The sequence below is a fragment of the Sorex araneus genome, chromosome 4 (genome assembly GCF_027595985.1).
Source record: "Sorex araneus isolate mSorAra2 chromosome 4, mSorAra2.pri, whole genome shotgun sequence".
Lineage (NCBI taxonomy): Eukaryota > Metazoa > Chordata > Mammalia > Eulipotyphla > Soricidae > Sorex > Sorex araneus.
Genome location: NC_073305.1, coordinates 190786062 through 190803550, shown reverse-complemented (window position 1 = coordinate 190803550; position 17489 = coordinate 190786062). Strand labels below are relative to the sequence as shown.

The 17489-nt window shown below is 47.6% G+C and overlaps 1 protein-coding gene across 1 annotated transcript in view; it reads left to right on the top strand.

The window, feature by feature from the left end:
* Window positions 1–17489, top strand: part of WDR27 (WD repeat domain 27) — a 136179-nt gene that overhangs the window by 81498 nt on the left and 37192 nt on the right. Inside the window, exon 25 of the mRNA XM_055136760.1 lies at window positions 6451–6549. Within this exon, the coding sequence (XP_054992735.1) occupies window positions 6451–6549 (99 nt within the window). The remainder of the gene's footprint in view (window positions 1–6450; window positions 6550–17489) is intronic.

The following is a 17489-nucleotide window of genomic DNA, read 5'->3' as shown; positions in this document are numbered from 1 at the left end:
TGATATGATCATATGGTTTTTATCTTTACCTTTGTTGATGTGATGGATTATGTTGATCGATTTCCGAATGTTAAACCATCCTTGCATCCCCGGAATGAATCCCACTTGGTCATGGTGTATGATCTTTTTGATGAGTTGTTGGATTCTATTTGCTAATATTTTGTTGAGGATCTTTGCATCAGTGTTCATCAGGGATATTGGTCTATAATTTTCTTTGTTAGTGGTGTCTTTGTTTGCTTTTGGTATTAGGGAGATATGTGCCTCATAGAAACTGTTTGGGAGAGTTTCTGTTTCTTTAATTTCCTGGAAAAGCTTGAGAAGAACTGGCAAACTCTTTAAATGTTTGGAAGAATTTGCTAGTGAATCCATCTGGACCTGAGCTTTTGTTTTTGGGAAGACTTTTGATTGCAGTTTCAATTTACTTGATATTAATGGATCTATTCAGGTATTCCAAGTCTTCTTGGTTCAGTTTTGGGAGATTGTAGGAATCAAGGTATTTATCCATTTCTTTTAGGTTCTCTTGTTTCATGGCATACATATTTTTAAAGTAGTCTCTGATAATCTTTTGACTTTCATTGATTTCTTTTGTGAAGTCCCCTTTTCATTTCTGATTCAGTTTATTAGGGTTCTGTCTCTCTTTCTTTGTGAGTCTTGCTAGTGGTTTATCAATCTTGTTTATTTTCTAAAAGAACTAGCTCTTGGTTTCATTGTTTCATTGACCTTTTGGATTGTTTTTTGGGTTCCCATGTCGTTAAGTTCTGCTCTAAATTGTATTATTTCTTTCCTTCGGTCTGGTTTGGGTTCCTTTGGCTGGTTCTTTTCTAAGGTATTTAGCTATGAAGTCAAGCTATCTATATAGGCCCTTTCTTCCTTTCGGAGGAATTCTTGCAGAGCTATAAATTTTCCCTTAGCATGGCTTTAGCTGCATCCTATAGGTTTTAGTAGCTCATGTCTTCATTCTCATTTGTTTCAAGGTTTCTTTAGATTTCTTCCTTGATTTCCTTCCTGACCCACTCATTGTTCAACACTGAGTTGTTCAATTTCCAGTTGTTTGATTTGGTTCTCTACATCTGTCCGTGATTAGCTTCTATCTTCAGTGCATCATGGTCTGAAAAGATAGTTGATACAATTTCTATCTTCTGATTCTATTGAGGTATGTTTTGTGACCCAGAACATGGTCTGTTTTGGAAAATGTTTCGTGTGCACTGGAAAAGAATGTGTATTCTTTCTTTTTTGGGGTGTAAAGCTCTGTATAGATCTATTAGCCCTCTCTCTTCCATTTCTCCCTTCAGAGTCAGTGTTTCCTTGCTGAGTTTTGTTCTTGTCGATCTATCCAGAGGTGATAAGGTGGTTGAAGTCTCCGACTACTATTGTGCTGCTAGTGATGTCCTCCTTAACATCTGTTAGCAGTTGTTTTAAGTGTTTAGCTGGCCACTCATTAGGTGTGTATACATTTAAGAGTGTGATTTCTTCCTGTTGTACATATCCCTTGATAAATAAAAAATGACTTTCGCTGTCCCTTCTAACCTCTTTCAACCTGAAATCTATGTTGTCGGATACTAGTATGGCCACCCCCAGCTTTTTTGAGGGAGTTGTTTGCTTGCAGGATTGTTTTCCATCCTTTGACTTTAAGTCTGTGTTAGCTCTGACTGTTTAGGTGTGTTTCTTGTAGGCAGCAGAATGTTGGGTTTAGTTTCCGAATCCATTTTGCCACTCTGTGTCTCTTGATTGGTGCATTTAGGCCACTGATATTGAGATAGATTATTGTCATGGGGTTTTATGCCATCTTTCTGTAGGGTTTGTTGTTCTTGTAGGGGTTTTCCTTGTCTTACAGTAGTCCCTTTAGTCCTTCTTTTAAGTTTGGTTTTGAGTCTATGAAGTTCCTGAGCTGTTGTTTATCCATGAAATAGTGTATAGTTCCTTTGAGTTGGAGTGAGAGTTTAGCCAGATAAAGTATTCTTGGTAAGGCGTTCATTTCATTGAGTTTTTTCACTATATCCCACCATTGTCTTCGGGCTTGGAGGTTTCCTCTGATAGGTCTGCTGTAAATCTAAGGGGTGCTCCTTTGTGTGTGATTTCCTTCTTTGACCTTGCTGCTTGCAGTATTGTGTCTCTATCCACGGCATCCATCATTCTGACTATGATATGCCTTGGAGTCTTTTTTATTAGGGTCTCTTTTAGCTGGTGCCCTTCGGGCTCCTTGGATCTGAATGCCTGCATTCTCCAGCTCTGGGAATTTCTTGGTAATGATGTCTTTTACTGTGTTTTTTTTTTTTCATTGGTATCATTTCCTTGTGCTTCTGGTACTCCAATGGTTCTTATGTTGTTACTCTTGAGGTCATCCCCTAGGAGTCTGATTCGAGCCATTTTGAGATCTTTTGCCATTATTTGTTGTTGCCTGTAAGCTTTCTGCAGCTCATCTTCAAGCTCACTGATTCTGTCTTCGGCTGTAGCCATTCTACTGTTGAGGGCACCTACTGAGTTTTTTATTTCATCTACCGATTCCTTTATTTGTGTCACTTCTGTTTGTAGCTTTAAAATTTCTGCTCTCATTTCTTCCCATTTTTTCTTGATGGACCATTCCACTGTTTCTTTCATAGCCTCCCTTAATTTATTGTATGTCTGTTCCATGGTTACTTTGAGTTCGTTGACCATCTTTAACATTTCCTCTCTGAATTCTTTATCTGAGAGATCGTATTTGTATGTAACCCCTGTTGAAGCTTCTGCAATATTTTCTTCATCTCCTCGTGGTGGGGATTTTCGCTGTTTGTGCCTTGGGGTTCTCATGGACAGTGTAAGTTTGGCACACCAAGCTCCCTATGACTTTGGCATTACTCTTTGCTTTTATGCTCACATGGGTATATCTCTGCAAGCTGAGTCTTCAGTGTCCAGTGTCAGCAGACTGCATCAGAGTCAGCAGCCCCAGTCGCTGCATCTCCCTTTTCACTTCTCTTTTTCCTACCTTCTTCTCGGCTTCCTCTCCTAGACAGTGACCTGAGTTTATGAAGGTTTACTATCTATTCCCCTTAGTTTTTCTGCTCCTTGTGCCATGGGCTTTGTGCCAGTCAAGGTGCCTATGATCAACCAGAGTGCGTATGTATTATGGACTAGCTGGGATTTCTGGCTTCCATAACTGACATGCTTCCCGTGCAAGTGGCCTGGGACCCACCCCTCTGCTGTTTCTGCTATGCAATTGGTTACACATTACTTGTGCCCATGAGGGTTTGTGGGACTGACCCATCAGACTGGATGTTAATGAGGAGCTAACAGCCATTTGGGTGGTCATCCAACCACACCTGGATTCCACGTGTCCTGTCCGGCATGAGTTGATTCCTGCATCCTGATTTCTCAGTGAACTGTAGACTCGGGCTGGAGCCAGGAGCTGCTCTTTGCAGGAAAGGAAAGTGAATCTTAAATCTTACCCTGGCATCCCAGCTCTGTCACCTTCCCTCACGGGAAAGAATTTCAGGGAAGATGAATAATGAAATAAAAATGCTTTATTCAGAGGATGGAAGGAGAGAGGAATGCATTCAAGAGAGAATGAGGGTTCCCCAGAGGGAGAGCCGAGAGTCTGCACTTAGGGTGAGATGCAGGCTCCCCGCCCGCTCCCCACTCACCTTTGCAGAGTTAGTTCTTTTGTGGGTGTCCTCAGCACCTGGCTGTCCTCAGAGCTTATTCCTGGCTCTGCACTCAGGGATCACTCTTAGAGGTGCTGGGGGACCACGTAGGGTGCCAGGAATTGAACCTGGGTTGGATGAATGCAAGGCAAATGCTCTGGAAGTGAGGTCTCAACCCTCTGTCCCCAGTACCCAGTCCTGCTTTTCTAATTAATTAATTATTTTTAAATTGAATCACTGTGTCACCATGAGATACAGTTACAGAGCTTTCATGATTGGGTTTCAGTCATACAGTGTTCTAACACCCATCCCTCCACTAGTGCACATTTCCCAGCATCAATATCCCAGTATCCCTCCTGCCACCTCCAACCCCCAGCCTCTATGGCAGGCACTTTTTTCTCTCTCTCTCTTTCCCTCTCTCTCTCTCTCTCTTGCTCTCTCTCTCACTCGCTCTCTCTCCCCCTCTCTCCCTCCCTCCCTCTCTCTCTCTCTCTCTCTCAATCTCCTTTTGGGCATTGTCATTGGCAATACATTTACTGAGAGGCCATCCTGTTTAGTTGTTTGCCCACTTTCAGCACGCACCTCCCATCTGGAGCGATCTCTTCCCACCATCACTGTCATAATGGTCCCTTCTCTGTCCCAACTACCCTCTTCCCCCAGTCCTTGAGGCAGACTTCCAAATGTGGACCATTTGTCCTGACCTTGTTTCTACTGTCCTTGGGTTTTAGTATCTTACTATGTTTTGTTACTTTTTTTTTATATCCCACAAATGAGTGCAGTCATTCTATGTCTGTCCTTCTCCTTCTGACTTATTTCACTTAGCATGATACTCTCCTTTTCCATCCATTTATAAGCAAATTTCATGAATTCATTTTTTTCTCTAATAGCTGTATAACATCCCACTGTGTAGACGTACCATAGTTTCTTTAACCAGTTGTCTGTTAAAATTGTCTCGGGCACTTGAGTTGTTTCCAGGTTCTGGCTATTATGAACAGTGCTGCAATGAACATACAGGTGCAGATGTCATTTCTGCCATGCATTTGCAACCCAGGGATATATTCCAAGAAGTGGTATTGCTGGGTCAAATGGGAGCTAAATTTCTAGTTTTTTGAGGAATGTCCATATTGTTTTCCAAAACCCCCAGCCCTGCTTTAGAAGTATGGTCTCACCCGCCCCCCACTCCTGCCCTGCCCTGGAAGTGAGAGCTCACCCCCTCCCTTCCCCCACCTGCTGTGAAAGTGAATCTCACCTCACTCCTCCTGCCCTGCTCTGGGAGTGAGGTCTCACCCCATCCCCACCTCAGCCCTGCCCTGGAGGTTGGAAGTGAGGTCTCCCAGCTTCCCCTGCTGCCTCCTGGATACCCGAGCTCTCCTCATTGGTGTTCTGGTCGCAGTTTGGGGGTGACTTGTGGAGACAGCAGCAGCCAGTGGAGATGAGTTCCGGGCTCTGAGGCTGGGAACTCAGAGGGGTTGGTACACTTTGTGCTTTGAGGCTGGTCCCCGAGCAGAGCCGTCCTGATGGGTGAGTGTGTGTGAGCATGGACCTCACTGAGCAGAGCTTCTGAGGCCCTGCCCAGGCCTTGCGTGAACTCTGCCACTGCTTTGGAGTCATAGGTTGCCAGGGCCACTCATCAGGACAGTGTGAAGAGTACTGTGAGTCGCAGTGGAGGAGATGCTCAGTCCCACGGCTGTGTGACCTGACAGGACCCCAGCCCTGGTTTCCTGGTATGGAGAGCTGGACCATCTTCCTGGGGTAGAGGCTGTGTGGGACATGACCATGCAGTCAGCTATGCTGCTCCTGTTGCCTCTGTAAGTGAGATGCAGACAAGACTCCTTGGCTACCTCACGTAGGACACAGATGAGAGGGCTCTGAGCCCTGAGAGATGCTCTGTTAAGTCGGCCCCCATGAGGAAGTCCCCAGAGATGCTAGGCTGAAGGCTCCAGGATCCCCAGCTCTCTGCAAGCGCCCTGGTAGCTTGGTCCCAGAAAGCCCAGATCCACCCCCAGGATGTACTTGTAGCTCGTGCCACTGACCCCTCACACATGACCAGGACAGTTGTCACTCCAGGCTGCTGAGATGACTTGGACAGCAACTGTGAGTGTTTCACAGACTCACATACTGCAGTTGGGGCTGCTCCGGCAAACTGACACGTGGCAGTCAGAAGCAAGCACGAATAGAACTAATTTCCTCACTGTAGTTCAGCATCTGTGATGCTTATGCAGAGTATCTGTCTGTGGAGCGGAATAGCCATGCTCCTGCCCTTCCAGAGCACTGCTGCCCCCGGGATCACTGGGAAGGAGTGGATTGTCTTCCAGGTGGGGGTCAGGAGAGGATTGTCAGCACGTTTGTTACTGAACAGCTAGTGAGACTCATCTATTCTAGCACATCGGGTCTTGTGACACCATTGAAGAGGAAGGCATGTGTGCATTTGCTCTTAATGTTATCTTTAGCGGTAGGGTACATTCTAAATACACAAGCCTCCAAATACCCAGCTCCCTTGGCTGGAAATAGCACGGCAGGTTCTGTCAAATGTACAGGGAAGAATAGGACAGCGTCACTCTTCCTCATGGTCTGGTTCCCAGGCGAGGCCATGTTCATACTCCTCCCTCAGGCTCCGGGCCATGGCAGCTTGTGACAGGAACCCGGTGACAGAAGTGGCCCCCCAGGGTCAGATCTCAGCAGGGAGAGAAGAAGCCCCTGTCTTGGGGATTGGGTTCTGGGACACATGTGTCGAGGCCAGTGTGTCACTGCTGCCTCGACGTCTGATGAGCACAGAAACCTGTGGCTGCTCCTGGCGCTTTCCACACAGGCTTCTGCCCCTCCTACCTTCTAGGCATATGTGTACGAGATGGGCTGCAGCACATTTTCCCGCAAACTGGCAGGACACACGGACACCGTCACTGGAGTGGCTTTCAGCCCGTCAGTCTCCCAGGTAAGTCCTGGGGACTCCTCTGTATAACACGTGGTCTTGGTCATACCCTGTGTACCATGTGGCTGTTGGACTTAATGCTGCTGACGTTTGTGACATTTAAGATTACAGGCAGGAACAGACCTCGGTGAGGAGTGGTCTTGGTTTGCCAGTTAAGTTCAGTCTGTAACTTTCGGCTGGTGCCCACAGTGGAGAAAGTGGGGCAGTGTGTGTCCTGACTGGTCTCAAGTAGTGACACAGGCACATGGTGAAGACTGCAGGGAGGAAGCTGGAGAGAGAGAGACCCAGCAAGCAGGAAGGAATTTCCAACCCTCTGAGAAAGTCTGGGTGGGGAAGGAGACCACAGACCTTGGAGAAACTGGGTGATGAGAGGAAAGCAGGAGAGAAATCGCACGGCTGCTAGTCAGCCACACGGGAAAGGAACAGTCTTGTCCTATGAGAGGGAGGGCGTCCATGTGGGCCACCTTAGCAGTGTGCAGACCTACCCCCTGGTGGGGCTTGAGTCAAGTCTGGCTCTGCAGGGCAAGCGCCTTAACTCCTATACTGTCCCAAATATACAGAACTTGTAGTTGTCCTATTCATTCTAGATGTAGAAAGTTTCACCTCACTGATTTTGGTTGCAATTGACTGTCCACCCTGTCATTGCTTAGTCTGGCACTGCAGATGGCTTCGTCTCTCCACAGCTGATTACCTTCCCTCTTGGAATATTGTTCTGAGTTCTGGACGGATGTTGGACCTGAGAGTATGGCGGCCTCAGTGTGCCTGGCCAAGTGAGCTTCTTCCATGAGGCTGTTCGGGCTTGACTAAGGAGAGTTAGGCATGGGGCCAAGTGGCACTTTTCTTTTCTTTTCCTTTCTTTTCTTTTCTTTCCTTTTCTTTTATAATGTAGGAACACTGCTATTTATTCAGCCATTGGTTAAGCTGATTGAATTGGGCATGAACTCCACATTACTTTTTTTTTTTTTTTTTTGCTTTTTGGGTCACAACCAGCGGTGCTCAGGGTTCACTCCTAGCTCTGCACTCAGGAATACCCCTGGCGGTGCTCAGGGGACCATATGGGATGCTGGGAATCGAACCCGGGTCGGCCGCGTGCAAGGCAAATGCCCTACCCGCTGTGCTATTGCTCCAGCCCCCACATTACTTTTTATTTTTAATTTTTTTAATTTTATAAGTTAGTTCACAATGTTTGATTACATTCAATATTCAAACACCAATCCCAACACCATTACACCTTCCCACCACCAAATTTGGGATGTTTCCATCCCAAACCCCAATTCCTGTCTTAAAATACAACCGAATTAATATATTTTGTATTGTCTGTTATGAAGAGCTGCTGAACATGCTTACAAAGAAGTGTTCATATAGGAAACTGTGTGAAGATTGTTCTATTTTGGCAGGAGCCATTAAGACATTCTATAGGATATCACTAACATGTTGTTAAACTTTGGGTGATGTGAGCTTTGGTATATGTATCTGAAAATATGTTATATATACATATATATGTATTTTCCTCTACGATTGTTGCCTACTATCTGAACCCCATCAAATGTGGTGTGGTAATCATGGAGAATGGGTAGGGAGTGTTTAAGATGTGTCATGTGGCTGCAAAATATGAGTATGTTTACTCATATTTGAGGCTCAGCCTGAGCGCATGGGGAGTGGCCTTGAGTGTGGCGACGGTTGGGTTGTGAAGGTTTTTGGCTGCCAGGGCCTGGCCCTTTGGGGCAGGGAGGGCTCTCACCCGCTCCCCTCTTGGGCGCCCTGTGTGAAACAGCCTGGCGCAGAGTCCAGTGGCATGGTTAGGTGGACCTCATGTTGTGCTCCCTTCCGGGAGAAATAGCCATGTGATCTGGACGGTGGTTCATGATGAGATTACCTGGCACCAGCAGGAGGTGACTTATGGGTATGACCCCTGGGTCACCAGAGACTGGGTAATGTGGGCAGAGGATCTCTGCTCCTTGTCCTGTTGAGCCCAGAGTCCAAGGTCACAAAGTTCCATGTTACCTGGGTTCTGTAGGACTTTACTCATGCATGAAGCTCAGCCCGAGCTCAGGAGAGAAGCCTTGAGTGTGGCAGCAGTTGGGTTGTGGAGGTTTTTGGCTGCTGGAGCTGGGTCCCTTGGGGCAGGGAGGGCTCTCACCCTGGTGAAGACAGCATGGCATGGGGTCAGGACATTCTGCAGTGCTCTCTTTCGGGAGTTTTAGTTTCTGGTCCCTGGGTCTTGGCTGTTGATGAGATTACATGGCGCTGGAGGCAGTTTGTGGGTGTGACTGCCAAGCTACCGGAAAACTGGGGACCTGGGAGGAGGAGGTCCATCCCGATCCAGGTGGGCCTGGAGCTCTCAGTCACAGGTTCCCACTCCTCTGCGCTATAGGCTCTAACTGCGTCTTTTGATCTCTTTTGAGATTTATGGGTCTCTGAAATAATGCCAATAAATGAGCTTATATAGCTGAATTAGAGGTGGTTTGCAGGTGTATGTGTGAACACACAAAAAAGAAAGGGGAGAGGGCACCACACCGCGGGCACTGGGTAGCGGCGCTCTATCTCTCCCACCGCCTGCCAGCATTCGGTAGTCTCACACCGCTTCCCCCACCCCGGGGGAGGTTGATGGCAATGATGAGGCAGGCAAAGGAAGGAACGAGGGCCAGGCTGGTTGGTCTCAGTTGCAGTTTATTCCAATCTCCGTTCCCGTTCTGCTTCTCTCTCTCTCTCTCTCGCCCCTGCTCACTCTCACTTCTTTTGCCTTGAGCTCTGCTTCGGTGTCTCCCCTGCTTCTGTCTGTCTCTCTGTCTCTGTAGTCTCTCCTCTGGTCTCTTCCGACTGCTCTGTCTCTGCTTCTGTGTCCTCTTCTGTCTGTGTTGTCTCCTTTGCTTCTGTGTCTTCCTGTATGTCGTCTGTGTCTTCTCTTGTGTCGTCTTCTGTCTCCCCTGTCTTCTGTCTCCCCTGTCTTTTTCCTCTGTCTCGTTCCTCTGTCTCTTTCTTCTGTCTCTTTCTTCCTCTGTCTCCCTTGTCTTCTTTCTCTCTCCCCCAGTGCCCCATAGTCTTAGTTTATATAACAAATTACATAGGGTGGTGACACAAAGGTGGGTCTAACATCAACAAATCAACAAAGAAGGGTAAAACCATTTCTTGAGGAGATTAACAAAAATCTCATCTAAGGAAATCTCATATAAGGAGATCCACTCAAGGGTGGGGGTCCAAAAAAGGATGTGTCAGGGTGTGAGCTAGTAATCTACTTAAATAGTTATAGTAAATCTACTTCTAATATTTCTAGCAATGTCATTCTGTATGAGCACAGTAAGAGATATAAAGTTTGATTCTTCCTAAGGATATCTCACTATATATTGTGAGGACCACAGTCCTCAGGCCAGGTTAGTTCTCCTAACCCCAGCAGGATCCTAATCTCGTCGTTACCTTTGGATCATGGCAGCATTGTCCATGATCATGCCCTAAACTTACAGTTGAGTATTGTGGCACTTTGGCCTGGCCCATTTTGATGCCAGGGTAGCTCACAGCTTGCCCTGGGTCATTCCATCCCTCATCAGGATCCTGATTTTGGGGTGATAGGAACTAAGGGCAACTGAGTCGAGAAAGCAGATACCCGGGAGTGAATATTATTGGAGTCAATCAGCTCCCAAATAACAAGAGCATAATATTAACTGTCTTACTGTATCCATACAGAAAGGACATTGCTTTAAAGTAAACTATGCAAAAGACACTAACTTACAGTACAAGTTCAGAGTCCTTAGAAGGATCTGATCTGACAAGCTAACAGAGTCTGATTAGGGAAAAGGTGATTAACTGGTTGGGAAGGAGAGTGCAGAGAAGAGTTTACAGATAAACAAAGGAATGGGAGTGTCTCCAGAGCACTTAAACCTAAACTTCTTGTGGCAAGGGAGGAGGGACAAACCATTGTTATTCTACAGGTGTATCTCCCACATACCTAACTTTTGGCATTTAATTTCTTGGTAAACTTGGACCCAAGTTGTTGGGGTCTGGCCAAAGGCACAGCAGCAATTTTGGGGTATCTGGAAATCTGAAGGCACCATCAGGCTGCTGATGCACTCGCCTCACAGATAAAGGTTGACTTGCTGGCAGCACCATACCCCCAGCAAGTGGCATTTTTAAACCAAAATTGACTGTAGGAGGGTCAGAAGAATCAACTCTAGGAGCTATTCCACAGAGAGAAGCATACTGACAAGCCCCTGGCATCACTCCGAGGAGAGCTGGTAGAGATCGGGGGGCCCTGGCTCTTGCATGGTGTGTCCGATGGTCAAGATCAAGGGTCATGTTGCTGTCACTGCAGTGCCAGCACATGGGACTGCAGGCCCAGGACCATGCCCAGGAAAGTTCCGCTCTGCCAAGTGTCACATCAAAGGTACCACCCACCATGAAGGGTACTTCCTAAGTGAGGGTCCGAATATGGGCCCTAGAGGTTCCTCAGGGGCTGCACTGGACTGGGAGTTTGGGGGAATGTTGACTGGAGTAGGGGCTCATGGGCTATTGGCCTAATGTGTTCAGGGTAGCCAGGCTGCCCTGGCGAGAATTTATTATAAAAGTCCAAGAAGAAGGTATGGATCTTACAGGATATGGAAGGGAAGATTAACTGGTGACTGTCAGTGGTGGCCCACCCCAAAACCACACCCACCACTGTTCTTACCCAGATTTGGGATGGGCTAACAGGCATTAGTTTTAAAGTTCTTCTGCCCGAATGTGCCATGCTGCAGCCTTCTGCTAGGGGAGGGCATGGTAGCAGTGGATTTAAGTATTTTGCTGGTCCCTCATTGGGGGACTATGTTTGGGAGTGTGATTTCTTCCTGATGTATGTATCTCTTGATTATTAAGAAATTATTCTCTCTGTCTCTTAACCTTCTTGAGCCCGAAATCTATGTCATCTTGTAGTAATATGGCCACTCCAACCTTTTTGGGGGAGTTGTTTGCTTGAAGGATTGTCTTCCAACCTTTGACTTTGAGTCTACGTTTGCTCTGACTATTCAAATACATTATTTTTTTCAGGCAGCAGAATGTTGGATTCAATTTAAAAATCCATTTTGCCACTCTGTGTCTCTTAATTGATACATTTAGACAATTGATATTGAAAGAGATTATTGTCAATAATCATGACATTATTATTGGAGTGTGTGCCATCTTTCTGTAGAAGTTAGGTGTGTTTGTGGCATTGTCATGCCTTAAAATAGCTCCTTCAGTTCTTTCAAAGTTGGTTTTGTGTTTATGAGTTCCTGAGCTGTTGTTTATCCATGAAGTTGTGTATTGTTCCTTCAAATCTGAAGGAGAGTATGGCTAGGTGAAGTATTCCTGATGAGAATACTTAAGTTTCGTTAATTTTTTTTTTCTATATCCCACCATTGGGCTGGAGCGATAGCACAGTGGTAGGGTGTTCGTCTTTCATACAGCCGACCCGTGTTTGATTCCTCCGCCACTCTCGGAGAGCCCGGCAAGCTACAGAGAGTATTGCGCCCGCACGGCAGAGCCTGGCAAGCTACCCGTGGCGTATTCGATATGCCAAAAACAGTAACAATAAGTCTCAAAATGAGAGACGACACTGGTTCCTGCTCGAACAAATCGATGAGCAACAGGATGACAGTGATAGTGACAGTGATATCCCACCATTGTCTTTGGGCCTGGAGGGTCTTAATCAGTAGGTCTGCTGTAAAGCTTTTTGTTTTTGCTTTGGGGCTTAACTGACAGTGCTTGGGGGTCACTCCTGGCTCTGCACTCAGGAATTACTCCTGGTGTTGCTCAGGTTTATGGGATGCCGGGGACTGAACCTTGGTCAGCCGCTTGCAAGGCAAGTATACCACCTGCTGTGCTATCACTCCAGCCCCTCTCTAAGTCTTAGGGATGTTCCTTTTTATGTCATTTTCTTTGGCCTTGCTGCTTTTGGTACTGTATCTCTATATATTGTATCTCCACATATGGTTCTTGTCATCCTGATTAGGATATGTCTTGGAATCTTTTTATTAGGGTCTCTTAGCTGGTACCATTCATGCTTCCCAGGCCTGGATGCCTGCATTTTCCAGCTCTGAGAACTTTTTAGCAATAATGAATTTAGCTGTTACTTCCATAAGTAACATTGGGGTTGCCTTCCTGACCCTCTGGGGTTCTGATGATCTTTATGCTGTTCCTATTGAATTTATCCCAAAGTTCTCTTGTCTGCTGTTATTCATTTTGAGGATTTTTTTTTCTGTCTTCTGCTGTTCCATGGAGGTTTTATGCATTTCATCTGGGAGCTCATTGATTTTGTCCCCAGGAACCTAGGTGTGTGAGACCCAGGGCTGAGATCTCCAAACCTGCTCGGATCAGGACTGGGCCTCTTCCTAGATCCCCCATTTCCCAGTAGCTGGGCAGTCACACCCAGAAACTGCCCCCAGCACCGTGTAATCCCATCAATGGCCAACATCCAGAGACTGTAAAACCAAACTCCTGGAAGCATGCGGTTGCTTATAGCCTAGTTCTCCCTCTCGGAGAACCTGGCAAGCTACCGAGAGCTTCCTGCCTGCACGGGAGAGTCTGGCAAGCTCCCTGTGGCGTATTCATATGCCAAAAACTATAACAATGATGGGTCTCATTCCCCTGACCCTGAAGAGCCTCTAATGTGGCATTGTTGGGAAGGACAGATTAAGAGAGGCTACTAAAATCTCAGGGCTAGGACGAATGGAGACGTTACTGGGCCTGCTCAAGTAAATCGACGATCAACGGGATGATAGTGAAGTGATTAACCCCTTATCAGAATCCTTTTCCATTCTGTAGACTGTCTTTGTATTCTGGTCACTTTTTCTTTTGAGGTGCAGAAGCTTCTTAGTGTAAGATAGTTCCATTTGTTTATCTCTGTTTCCACTTGTTTGGTCAGTGGCATTTCATCTTTGAAGATAACTTTAGCTTCAATGTCGTGGAAGGTTCTGCTGACCTTGTCTTCAGTGTACTTTATGGATTTTGGTCTGATGTTGAGGTCTTTAATATATTTTGATCTGACTTTTGTGTATGGTGTTAGGTTGAGGTCTGAGCCCATTTTTTTGCATGTAGCTGTCCAGTTTTGCCAGCACCATTTGTTAAAGAGGCTTTCCTTGCTCCACTCTATATTTCTTGCTCCTTTATCAAAGATTAGATGATCATATATCTGAGGGTGTGTATAAAGATATTCAACCCTGTTCCATTGTTTTGTGGATCTACCTTTGTTCCAATACCATGCCTGGGAGGCCCCTCTCCACTTCCCGCCTAGCCTCAGTGCCTGTTTCAGCCTCTGGCAGCACCCTGTGGTCTCTTTTCAGTTTGAGGGTACAAATGGTTTTATTCTTTTGCACCCAGCCTTCTTCTCTGCCCCACCCTCTCCCTTCCGTCAGCTCGGCTCAGGAGTTTAGCATCCACTGTGGATTTTTTTGTTTTGTTTTGTTCTGTCTCTTCATCAACTGTTCATCCTTATATTGCATAAGTGGATGAAATCACCCGCTGCTTGTCTGCTCCGCCTGACTCACTGCCCTGTGCGTGATTCCCTCTCGTTCCATCCCTGTTACCGTGAAGCCACAAACCGCCCCTCTAGAGCTATGTGTGCCCCACTATGTAACGCTCCACAGGTCTGGGTCTGCTCAGCCCTCAGCGCCACGTCTGCTCATTCTACGGTTTGGCTGTTGCAAGTGCCACTGCAGGGAACACGCAGGCGCCTGGGACTTGTGTGTGAATGTTTTCAGTCTGAGATGGACCCAGAGTTGGAACAGCTGGACCTTGTGGACTTCTGTCTTCCATTCCTCGGGACGTGCACAGCCTTCTCCAACCTGGCTGCAGCGGACACTAGCCAGCAGTGCCTGAGGTGTTTCTCACACCCTCAGCTCGTAGTGCTGCTGCCCTTGCTGTCCACTGGCCTCACGAGTGCTCATGAGTGGAATCTCCTGGGTATTTGATCAGCATTTCCCTGAAAGAAAGAAAGCGTGGGCATTATTTCCTAGTGTTTGCTGGCCACGAGTCTCTCCTTTATGAAGAAGTGACTGTTCACGTGGGAAGTCCCATTTGGATGAGATTTTTGTCTTTCTGTTGTTAAGTAGTAATAACTCTTGATAATGCATTGGCATTGAGGTGACCAGATCACATCTTCCATTGGAGTTATGTCACTGGGAGGAGTGAGGTGACTTTAATCAGTCCCATACAGAGTCCCTGGGAGGCCTGAGGTGACCAGGTCAGTCCTGTGTAGTGTCCTTGGAAGGCTTTGAGGTCACCTGGTCAGTCCCATGCAGGATTCCAAGGAAGCCTGAAGTTACTGAGTCAGTCTCATGCAGTGTTCCTGGGAGGCCTGAAGTGATGGTCAGTCTTATGTAATGTCTCTAGGACGCCTGAGGTGGCCGGGTCAGTCCTGAACAATATCCCTGTGAAGTTGCAGTGTGACCCCTGATACCCTGAGCATGTGTGTGCTCACAGTTGTGTGTCACCCTGTGCACCTGTGCAGTCCAAGTATGCCTCTGCTGATTTGCTCCTGCTCTCAGTCCCTCTGACCCTTGGAGAGTGGAGCCCACAGCCACTGACCCTCAGGTACCCCAGCCTGAGCCTCAGCACTCCGCTCCTGTCCACTCCACTCCAGAGTGCCCAGTTGCCTTCCAGCATAGTCGATGCCCATTTCACTTTACCTTTCTCTTTCTCACAAGAAGGATTTCCCACAGTGCTCTCAGGCATTTCTCGTCAGGGTCTGCACACAAACTCCTCAGTCTGACCCACTGAGAGCTGTGTTGTCCAGTTGCTCTCCTTGGCCCTTGACCTGTGGAGCCTCTTCCAGACACAGAGGCTGTAGACAGCAGGGATGGCAGGTGGCTTTCCCAGGGAGGAGGTGCTGCAGTGCTCAGGGAGCCATGGGACGAGCATAGAGCCTCCTTGTGGCAGACCATGTGCGGGTCCAGGTGTCCTTTCACTGCAGAGCAAGGCCTACCCTCTGCCCTGAGGTCTCTGCTGTGACATGTGTAGAAATGACCCTCAGCCTCAGGCCAGGGCCTCCTCCTGGCTTCTCTCTGGGTGAGAGCTCCAGTTTGCAGGAGTGCAGGTGCTGGGGATCAGGGATGGAATTGGGATGTCTGGCCTGCATCTGCACCCTCCCACAGTCAGCATTCACCTTTCTCAGGACCCGTGTCATGGGCACGGCCGGTCGCTGCTTCCTCCCCAGTCAGAGCCCCACAGGCAGTGACCCTCCAGGGCTCTTCCCCTGTCCTGTGTCCCTGCTGCTCTGTGCTTGCTCCCCATGCCCCCTGCTTCTTCCTCCTGAGGGGAGCATGAATGACCCGGGGAGTTCAGCTCCTGACCCCCCTGGCCTCTGTGCTGCCTTCCTGCAGCCCAAGTTCTGCCTGCTTGGGGGAGGCTGACAGCAGGTTTGAAGTGAGGCTGGGCAGTATGGTGGGGTCCTGTGTCCACTGGCCATACCTGCATGCAAGGACTCGCTAGGCTCTGGTGCTATCTCCTCCACCCACATTTCTGTGCTGGGTTGGGTCTTCTGTTCCCTTGCTGAGCCATGGGAGAATGTGAAATGCCCCTGACTCAGCTCAAATGCCCCAGGCATTAGTGGGTGGACCGGTCCTTCCCATGTGTTGCTGCCTGGTGTTAGGGAGGCCCAGGCTGGGGATGTTCAAGAAGGGGATCCTGGGGGCTCTCGGCAGCACCAGGCCAGTGTGACTTTGGCCCTGGGGCCCTGGCAGAGGATTCTCCTGTGGATTGCTGCAGAGCTAAGTGGTGGTGGGGGTAGAGAAGGGAGGGCGCTTGCCCCTCTGAAGGCTCATGTATGGCCTCTAGCCCCGTGCATGTGGTCACACTGCAGGAATGTGGTCACTGGGCTGTAAATTCTGTTCTGCTCCATTTCCATGTACACGCTTTACAAGCCCTGCTGGAAAAAAATACATGGATGCAAGTGAGGGTATTTCGTTGTACTTGGCATGGAGGGTTCCTGCATCATGTAATCCTCGTGTCTGCACTGAGGCCCATCTCTCAGGCATGACGGAGACACGGCTCAGGGTGAGTTTCCATGGGAGCAGCTCAGTTCTGCAGGAAGAGACCCACATTTTTCACAGAGGCCCACAGACTCCAGAACACCTCTTTCTTCATGTACCATGTGCTGTCTCCCTGGAAATCTCAGTCGTGGCCTTGGCCAGAGCTGCTCTTCCCTTGCCCTGGTGGAGAACAGGCCAGGGTGGGACTAGAAAGTGGACCCTGGGCGATCGCAAGGAAGGAAAACTGTCCTAGAGGAACGGGGGAGCCCCAGCCGCCTTTCGGAAAAAGTCAAGATGCGGTTCCACAAATAGGCTGCTAAATTAGCTTCGAGGATATTATTTCCAAATGTTTCCCATCTTAGGGAAGGAACTACATAATGCTTTGGAAAATAAAAAATATAAAAGCACTAATCAATGGAAACAACAGAAACAATAACCAAGAAATAAAGCCCAGCATACTGCTCCAGGCCTGTAATGCTCTCTGGTCTGTCTGGGAACCTGGGAACCTTTCCCTGAGTGCTTACATGTGTTCATGAGGCATACGTGCATGTGTGCCTGCTGTACACGGGTATATCAGGGAAAATGGGGTAGGTCCTCTCGCAAGAGTTATTTCTTAAGGATCAGCTGTAATTTTGTGAGGGGCTTCTCTCCAGGGTATGTTGTATCTTGTCTCCTTTGTCCTGCATGCAGGGAACGTCTGACTAGACTAGCTGGGATGTGCTGGGTGTGCGGGGAATTCTCAAACACATTTGGTTTTGGTGTGTGCGAGTTACATAACATTTACAGAGGCATGATTGCTGAGTCACAGCCCTCACTTTTGAACAGCTTTTGACAAATATTGCCAACTCTTTTTTTTTTAATTTTTTATTAGAGAATCACTGTGATGTACAGTTACAAACTTGTGAACTTTATGTTTGCATTTCACTCATACAGTGATCATTTACCCATCCCTCCACCAGTGCCCATTTA